General features: G+C 38.4%; 2 protein-coding genes across 2 annotated transcripts in view; both read right to left on the reverse strand.

Annotated features, from left to right (window-relative positions):
* The window catches only part of adm2b (adrenomedullin 2b), an 8692-nt gene extending 6695 nt beyond the window's left edge, over positions 1-1997 (reverse strand). The window contains exon 1 of the mRNA XM_035665334.1: positions 1894-1997. Coding sequence (XP_035521227.1) covers positions 1894-1997 — 104 coding nt within the window. The remainder of the gene's footprint in view (positions 1-1893) is intronic.
* A 5392-nt stretch (positions 1998-7389) lies between these two features.
* LOC118330859 (MOB kinase activator 2) overlaps positions 7390-10036 on the reverse strand; it is a 4296-nt gene continuing 1649 nt past the window's right edge. Inside the window, exons 2-5 of the mRNA XM_035665548.1 lie at positions 9448-9587; positions 9232-9328; positions 8114-8238; positions 7390-8027 (exon numbers count right to left, since the gene is read on the reverse strand). Of these exons, the coding sequence (XP_035521441.1) occupies positions 7783-8027; positions 8114-8238; positions 9232-9328; positions 9448-9587 (607 nt within the window). The 3' untranslated portion in view covers positions 7390-7782. The remainder of the gene's footprint in view (positions 8028-8113; positions 8239-9231; positions 9329-9447; positions 9588-10036) is intronic.

The following is a 10036-nucleotide window of genomic DNA, read 5'->3' on the forward strand; positions in this document are numbered from 1 at the left end:
TGTGTGTGTGTGTGTATTGTATTGAGTCCAGGTTGTGAACCTGTGGAGAGTCTGAGAGCAAAAGGAGATTCTCCAACATTCCTTCCAAGTTAGAGCGCAGCATGGGGTTGTTCACAGAGGAACTGAACACACACATGCACACACACACACACTTTCCTGTCGTAACTCCTCAAAACTACTTTGCACAAAGAAAAGTTTTTGTCCCTATCAGATCCCCACTGTTTCACATACAGTTATTAACACTGGGTCTATTCATTCTTTTTCTCTTTTCCTTTCTGTCTTCTCAGGATCCTTTATTTTTTCTTTCTCTCTTCCTTTATTTCTTTCCAGGCATTTTGTTGTTGTTACATCATTATGTTATAACGATCAGCGTGGAATCACACTGAGATCCTCTCACCTTGGCCAGGGATTTTTTTGTTGACACTGCCCTAACCTATTAAAACTGTACAGCTTAATTCTTATGTAAAAATAAATGCAACTTAAAACTTACCATTAGACGGTCAACTAGGGGAGAAAGAAATCACAATGCCAAAAGAATAATACGGTAAGTTAGCAGTTTGCTATTGTTCCAAAGTTGTATTAAAATATTAAAGAAGCACTTTAGCACTTGAACTATGAGCAAAATGTATTTGCTGTAGTCTAATGTAGTCTACTGATCACAGAGGCAGCTGGAAAATAAATTAATGATGTATGGATATGCATGTGACAGTTATGGAAATTTGCTGCTGTCCCTGCAGAACTCGGTCACAAGATGCATTCACATCCACAACTATCACAATGTTCAAACTGCTGTCTGTGGAGTTTATACCTTACTCAGAGCGAGGTTTTTTTCACTGCTTGGCCCCTCAGTATGTACTTAGGTCCTTGTGTCCCAAATCCCACTAAATCACCCTCACCTCTGTCTCACCTCCTGCTGCTGAGAGGAACCTCATCCTGCTGCTGAACCTTTTTCCCATATTAATACCTGCCAGATGGCTGATGCTTAATGTTCTCCTTCACTAATGATTATTCTCATTATTGGCAGGCTGTTTATTAGTTTTCTGATTAATCAATTGATAATTTAGTCACACAGTGACCCAAAACTGCCCATCACAAGTTCTCATAGCCCAAGGTGGCATCTTCAAATGTCCAGATGTCCCATAGATTTATTCAGTTTGCAGTAAAACAGAGAGAAGCAGCAATTCTTCATCATGATTTAAACAATTATTATCAAAATTCTTTGTCATTTATTTTGTGTCAATTGACTAATTATTAATCAATCAGCTATTTCCACACTAAGCACTAAATCATTACAAAAATAAGTTCTGAAATAAAGATTTTATGAGTTTCTTCTTCTCCACATTTAGGATTTAAGGATGGTTTTGTGTAGTTCAGAGAAACCAGACAAATATGTAATTATGGGGTAAATGAGATATGAATAAAATTGAATTGACTTGATTTTCTATTATTTAAACCTTTAACAATTCTTCACAGTTTATTCAATTAGAAATATAGGCCTATATAGTTTTTATACTATTAAATATACAATATAGACCTTGTTGTATGAATATGGATGTGGTGTATAAAGTACAATAGTATTAGTAGTAGTATGATAAATTTGGGTTATAATATCAACAATGTTAATATTTTATTTACAATATTTGACCGATTAATTGTATGGAAAAATACTGACTGAAGATAAAAGCATTCAGTTGACTGTAGAAATTTCCCTTTGAAATAATGTAGAAATTATACTACTCCCTCACACTTTGCCAAAGCGAGCAACATAAAAACTTAAAATAAAAATTTAAAGCAAAGTTTTGTTCTAAGAGTCAAGTCTTCTCATTTTACAGCTGCAACTTGAACAAGCATTCACTCTCCGGTGTGTAAATGCTGAATGAGGCAGTATAGTACCTGTGTCTGTGAGTGAGGCTCTGCAGAGTCAAAGCCCGGGACTGGATCTCCAGAGGCAGGAAGCCGAGCAGCAAGCACAGCCAAGCCGGCAGCAGCGCACACATGGCGGTGCAGTGGAGACGCACTGCCCGGAGGGAGGGAGGGGGAGGCGGATCTCAGAAGACCAAAATATTAAATATATATATATTTAAAATGCGTAAAAAATCCAATCAAAATTCTTGCGGAGTTGACGAATTCAAAGTTATGTCTAAGTACTAAATTGTCCCGTACAGATGAGTGACCTTGACAGCATCACCAGTCTTGTCTGTTGCATCCTCTCTGCTCGCTGGCTTTCTCGCTTTTAATTAGAAAATCCGCAGAAAAAGAAGGACCTGAAAACTCAGAAGTTCATTGGGGCTCACATCGAGAGCAACTGGAGTCCTGAGCTCTCTCATTTATAAAGCCTGATTGAGGGAGGAGGAAGAGGAGAAGGCGGAGGGGGGAGGGAGGAGGAAGAAGGCTTATTGTCTGTCCTACTCAACAACCTATCCTCTAATGAATCCCGCAACCTAATTAAACCTGAAGAACTCCAGTCTTCTCATATAATCTTGGTTATAGAGGTAAAGTACATTTGCCATATTTGTTGTTTTGAGTGTTTTTAAAAACAACTTATATTACCTACCTATATTTGTAGCCAGAATGACCTTGACCTACTTAGAAATGAACTTATTAACACAGTGAGGCCATATTGAGTTCATTTAAACCCTGTAGGGCTACACTAACATAACTTTATATATAATGTAGAGACAAGCTGAGAAAAATGTGAGGCTTTAACTATTTATAAATGTAAAAATAATTGATGTCATTTTTACAATCTAGAACTGTTTTATAATAGTATTTTGAGTGATTATGAGGCGCTTGTGTCTTTTTTTATTATTATTTTTGGGTTATTCTGTGTTAAATTGACAGACAAGTCAGACTTATAGCTGAGTTTGTGATAATAAAAAGAAGAAAAACCATGCATGTGGAGTAAGGTAAAGGTAAAATGTGCTAAACAAAGACAAAAATGAACCAAAATCAACCTGGACCTTAATAACTAAGTCATTAGCAATAGTGCTAGGGATAGAAATTCAAAATTAAAGCCTGCAGGTGTTAGTGAGACCTTGAGGTGTGAGTGTGATTGTTAAACGATTGATTGGAAAATGATAAATACAATTATGCGTCAATAATTAGCTCACAGTAAAATAATGCTGATAAGAGATGAACGAAAGAGCCTTACAATGCAGCTCCTGGTTCTGGCATTAAAGGCTATTGCTCAACAGAGAAATCATGTGTCGTATCTGAACTGCATATATAGTAAAAGCTTTGGCCATCTAGATTTATGCCCACTTGCCCTTTTTAAAAGCGAAGCCTCTGGTGCAGCACACACTCTTGTGATGTTTGTAAATTTAACCACAAATACTGACATTTATCTTTACAACCCAGCACAAGATTCAATCTCAATAAAAGCAAAAAAATAGGGGATCACTCCCGGGCATGTTTGTGACTCGTGTGGATCCATGCACAAAAGATTTTCTTTGTACAGTACAGTATTTACAGCATTTAACCTGCTTGCTCCATTTAATCAGGTAGATTAAGAACTCTTTTGCAACAGAGACCTGAGTGCAGCAGCATTATATGAATTGCTGTGGTGATCCAGTACGCGTGTATCTGCCCCTCCTTGCTGCTGTTGTTGAGAAGTGGATTATAGGGATGTCACTGTACAAACTGTAACCCACTGGAGTGGGAGTTAGGAGTTGTTAGATTAATCTCAGGAGCTGTGGCATGATTAACAAGTGAGAGAAAACGAAAAAAAAATTTTTTTTTAGAGATTTATTTATCTTTTTTTCTAGTGAAATACTGGGGTTTTTACCTCTTCAGGCCTCTAAATATTCAAATTAAAGTGTCTCAGAAGGTAAATATCAGTCTAGAAATATGTAACCTATGACAAGAGGTTGTGAGTTGACTTTGCTTGAGGGTCACTTGTTAAAGGGGTTGGGAACCAGAGCTTTAACTTGCCCACTAGATAATGTTACATACTTTTTGATATGGAAAAATATCTTATCAAAATGGCAGACTCCATGGAAGGCGACCCGTGTTGTGTGTAGTTATAAAAGGCTCATTCTAAGGTAACAAAAACACAACAATTCCTGTATTCAGGTGATTATATACTAATGAATACGTACCTGTGAGTATTGTATTACATTTTTGCCAATAGATACACCTAAATGTTACACACTCGACCTTTAATATAATAATAATTGTGTAACCAGGTTAAGGTCAGCCTGCCCGGCTACTGTCGCCAAGATGCCCCTTCATTTACAAAAACCTCCAAAGAAGTGAAGGTTCCACGTTGGTCGCAGTGATCCTGTTCTCCTCATTTTTCTTGTATAACAACAAGTATTCCCTTTTGTAAAGGAGGACATAGATGAGAAGCTCAGAGTCTGAACCTGATTAAAAGAATGCTCTGTATGTGGAGGTGGCTTCAGGCCTTAATTAAAGGGCTGAGTGTGTGTGTGTCTGTGACTCAGCAGTTTGCAGTATTACCCTCCTAAGCTCAGTTTCCAATAGGTGAGCCTCAACTCAGTCCAACATGTGCATTAACACATCTCCTATCTGTCCTTTAGAACAAAACTTGTGTGTTTGCGTATGCGTCCACACTATCCAGACTCATACCCTCTCCCTCTGATCTCTTAGCAGGCAATGATGCTTTGGCTCTCGGTAGAAAGGCTGAGTTTCAGACTTAGTCTTAACTTTGACGAGCCTGCTGGACACCTCGGGCTGAAATTAGAGAGGAAATCAGATGTCTGGCCGCATTCGCAATCTGTAAGTATAATCTGAGCAACTTTCAGCTTTACTTCTCTACGGATTAAAAAGAAGATCCGAATCTTATGTTAAATCTGAAGAGTCCAGTTTTTGGATGTGGACTTGATGTTGCACAAGGAAAAGAGGGTGTCACTGTATAAAAAGCAGGAGATTTCACTGTCAGGTTCAGTGAGTGCAGACGGGTTGAGAAAGGTGGCACTGAGGTGCAGAGACGAAAGAGATATGCTTTCATTGGAGCCTTCTTTGCAGGGCATTTGCAATTACACTGGAGGAATATTTTGCCAGACAAGTTGTTTTTTGTGTTTTCCACAGATTAGTCATTTCAGCACTAAATCAGAAAAGCACAAAAATCCAGTATAAGTTTTTGTGAAGAGTGTTAATTCCTAAAAGTTGCTTAAAACCTAAAATTGTTATTATAAGTACATATAAAGATATATGAATTAGTCCTTCTCCCACTTAATTATACAGATATGGGAAGTTTATTCCTATTATATTATAATATATATATTATATTATATAATATAATATTGGAATTATTTGTATTTTTTTATATTGGACAAGGCAGTGCTTGAAATTATAATACAATACTGATCAATAAAGAAACATACATAAAATGTTAAAAATGCAAAATGTTTATATAGAAGTTGTTGTAAACGTTGATCCATTACAATGTGGTGGTATTTTGATGCCTCTGTGTGGTGAAAGATGGGATTACATGTTCACAATGAAAGAAATCTACCACACAATACTATAATAATTAATAAATAATAATATCTTTGCTCATATTGTTCCTTTTTATCCTAATTTGTCCTGGCAGGCTGCAACATTACTCAAGATATGACTCACTTTTGTTGCTGCAGCATTCACAGTTGCACAATCACACTCACCCACTCCCAGAGAAAGGGAAAAAAGTATATATACATCTACTGCACATAGGCCACTAATGTATGTACAGTTTGCTGCTCTACTGACAGTGAAACTGAGGGTTAACCGAGAGTGACTTGATCGTCTCGGTATCAGTTTGCTTTCAGCCCCCCGATAGTCTTTTTGCTTTTGTGACTGACAGCAAAAAGTAGACGAAAGCAGATTGTATCTCTTGTCAAATTGCCCACAGGGCTGTCAGTGCATATAAAGGTGTCCTCTGGTAGCACTGCAGCTCCAGGATTTGTCTCTTGATTACATCAGTCTTGCTCTCAAATGTCCCCTCTTGGAAATGTACACAATATGTTAACAAAGACTGGGGTGTCTGGGGTTTGTCATTACTGAAACTAGAGTGAAATCTATTGGTGTTAGACTATTTAGTGGTAATAGGTCACAGATTTTCAAAGTCTGTTACTATGACAAAATCGAGAAAACTGCACCACCAACACCCTTATTAGTATTAATGGAATTTATATTGGGGGAATAATCATGTTTTTAGTTACCATAATTCGGGGGCTTTGGGTGATGAAACAGGAACTATGTTACCATGTGGAGTCAGTGCTTTAGCTTGGGCCACATCTTGAGTCCAGGTTTTTTTTTTTTTGATGATATTTGTTTACATTTTGGCAAATTGGCCGAATTAGATATTTTCAGATCTTGTTTGCAGTCTACTCACAGATGTACAGACAACTTATACTTAAGAAAACTAAATTCTTAGGCAAGTTCTGGAGGAAAAGGAGTCGTTGCTTCTATTATTTATATCCAAATCTATGGTCATTTATTCGAAATGGACAATGAAGATAATAGCAACCTGTCACACTGAATCTAAATCAATGAGTATAATGTCTCTGTGTTAAGATTTGAGGTATGATGTTGAGTTTATATGATTTTTGACTCAGATTGCGCCACAGAAACATTATCTTATTGCTCCCATGAGCTGCATGTCTGCCAACTGCTGCTGCCTTGTTAATAAACATGCGAAAATTTTTATTTTTGTACAATGCAGACCATAAGTATTCTCAACAATGGCACATTCTCTATTTTCTTCCCTTGAAGACACTGACTTTACAGGTTTACAGTAAATGCTGACTTTCCAGTTTTAAGTGTCCTGGAGGCTGTTCGTATAGTAATAAATGAATAGGGTAACTGATACATATTTCTGTAACTTGTGAATACAGTTACCACTGAAGCCAACTGAGATGTAAACACTCTCACATGAAAGCTTAAACTCAGCACTTTACCTTCATTGTCATTGTTTTATTTCAAATCCAATATATTGCAGCCGACAAAGCAAACATTTACAGACTGCAGTGAACTGTAGCTGACAGTGAAGGTTAAAATGACATACATGCTGAGTTCCTGTGCTGGCAGCAGGTGGTGCTGCTCTAACACCCGGAGAGGTGTAATACCTGGAGACATGTTGACAGTACCAGCATTTACTTCAGGACCAAAACAAAAAAACACATGAGATAGTTGCATTAGATTATATAACAGAGTGCCCGAATGTAGAGAAGTGAGACTGATAAAAATGTCACAGTTAGGAATCTTTTGTTGTTTTAAAGTACAGAATCATACATAAAGATGCAGAGATAAGCTTGTGCTATTCCATGCGAACGCAGTCACAACAATGTAATCACATTTACATCAACACAACACCCTTGAGGGCACATTATGTTTATAATAACGGAACTGTCTGAGTCCGTTCATGTCTTACAGGAAAAGACAACCGAGGAAAATTCTATGTTTTTTTTTATTATTACTGTGTTAAGTCTGTGAGAAAGACATAAATGACCTTGAAGATCTTGACCTTATCAAAATATAATAATGCAGCATTATGTTAAAGTACACAGTCATGCAATATAACAGTTTCACACAGTATGACACAATGACTGATGCCAACTATATACAACAGGAGCTGTATGCTCCTGGTCTGATCTGATTTATCACTTTTTAAAAACACATCATTCATTCTCCCACTACTGTTAAGAAACAGTATTTTCTTTTCTATTTTACAACTTCTAGATCTTTACAAAAAATCCATACAGTGAAATAGTTTAAGTTTGGCCCAGAGTGGCGAGAGACAATAATAAGTATAAATGTGTGTGTGGTGAGAGTGTGAGCCCTTCAGGTACAGCCGTGCTGTCCCAGAGCTGTGATGAGGTCCTGCAGCGGCTCAGTGTCCTCCGGCTCCAACAGGGCGTGCTGCCGGCAGAAGAGTGTGAGGTGTGTGAAGAGTGTGTTGAGGTGTGGGTGCAGACCCAGGGCAAGGGTCTCTCTGTAGTGAGACCCGTAAATGTGAGCCAGAGTCCTGAAAAACAGCAAAAATACCTTCTGGACGAGAAAGATGAAGCCTGTTGGAAAAGCTGAACCTGGAAAGAGGTAAGAGAGAAATGGCTTAGTACTGAAGCTAGAACACGATGCAGAACAATGCAACATAAAGAAAAATGCCTTTTACCTGCTTTTGTGGGGAACACATCTTCATCAGTCAGTAGCTCCTGAATGTATGACATGGCATAGTCAAAGTAGAGTGGGGCAGAGCACTTCAGCTTCCTCCCGTGGTCATCGGTCCAAACATAAACCCTGACAACACCAACACACGGTTATTAGGACACAACTTGATGTTTTATCTGTATTATGAAGTAAATAACAGCATAACATCACTGTAGAGTCACCTGATGGCAACTGAGAAAACTCTCAGACTCTTTTTAAAGCTAGTAGGCGCCTCTATTACCCATAGTGCAATTCAACTGCAACATTTGTGTGGAGCCTCAAGCAAAGCTGTGAGGAGTGGGTTACAGATATCTGGTGAGCTCACTCCACACCCCCAAATTTTTGTTTTTCATTTTCAAACTTCAGGCTCAACTGATGCTGACTCAAGTGACATCACTTGAGGAAATGTATCAAATATCACACAGCTCCCACTGGAGCCACAAAAGGCCTTATACAACTTTTTTCACCCCAGACCTAACCGAAAAGAGTTCCCCTTTTTTAAAGGTCCAGTGTGTAACATTTAAGAGGATCTATTGGCAGAAATGGAATATAATGTTTGTAGGTATGTTTTCATTAGTGTATCATCACCTAACTATGAGAGTCATTGTGTTTTTGTTACCTCAGAATGAGCTGTTTTTATTTACAGAGTACAGAGACATGGTTTCCATGTTGAACCACAGTTTCTACAGTAGCCCAGAACTTTTTGCAGCCACTATAGTTTTTCCTACGCACTTCACCGCGCATTCTCATTCCCAGTTCACAAAATACAGATGTATTCAGTTAGTAGCAATTGGTAACTCCACCGCTAGATACCACTAAATCCTACACACTGGTCCTTTACAAGTGTAGACAAGTATTGTACAATTTCGTATGTCCACAAACCGCACTGTTAACAGTTTTCATGGTTTTGGGACAATTTCTTTGGTAGAAAGTAGCTCATATAAAACAGATTAAATAAATAAACTTAAAAGTATCGGCATGACAAGATACCATGAGGACAGTGAGAAAATATGTTTGTTTTTTTCTTGTGATTTGGGTGAACTGACACTTTAAGTACATAACGTATAATTCTAAGTAACTTACGTGTTGCCTGGTCCGCAGGCCGTTGGGCAGGTGCTGGGAGTGCAGAACTCAGACAGTGCACTAGAGAACAGGTTTATATGCTTGAAAAACGCCACAGCTGAAAGAAATCAATAAGGAAGAAAATTACATCTTGTACATACTTGTACATTGTCCTACGTTTTTTGCAGTTTGAAATCAGAAGTCAGAAATCTTCTGTGTTTAATGGGGTCAACTCACTGTTGCTGGCAAGCCACTCTGCCTTGTCGACGCCAGGCGGCAGCTCTGTGAGAGCAAACATGTCTGTGTGTGTGATCCGCTGGCACACATTCTGCTGCTGCAGATACGGACGCTCCTCCAGATTATTGTTATTAATTCCCCTTGGGAAGACAGTGCAGAGTTAATGAAGCAAAGACAGAAAGAGAAAAGACAGAGAGACAGAAAATATGGCTGTGTAAAACAATCGATAGGTCAGTGAATTAATTACTCCTCCTGCAGCCAGTAGATAACACGTTTTACACTCTCTGATGCTCTCTCATCTGTCTTGCCCTCTATAGCTGGCACACACACATGCAAACACATACAAACACTGCTGTAGCTGCAGACCTGAATGCCCAATAAACCAGCAGTTAATGTAATGAAGGCAGTCAATTCAAAGCCAGAGTAATTACTGTTAATGAAGCTCACTGCTGCAGTGGTCAGTGCTACAAAGCAAATAAGTGAACAGATAAATGTGCAAGATAATATACAGAAGTGAGTACTGAGGCCTGCTGGCTTTACCAAACCTCTCTTTCCAACATCACTTCATATACCTACTGATACGCTACAG

This window comes from Morone saxatilis, unplaced genomic scaffold, assembly GCF_004916995.1.
Source record: "Morone saxatilis isolate NCDOM2014 unplaced genomic scaffold, NCSU_SB_2.0 Contig2, whole genome shotgun sequence".
Taxonomy (NCBI): domain Eukaryota; kingdom Metazoa; phylum Chordata; class Actinopteri; family Moronidae; genus Morone; species Morone saxatilis.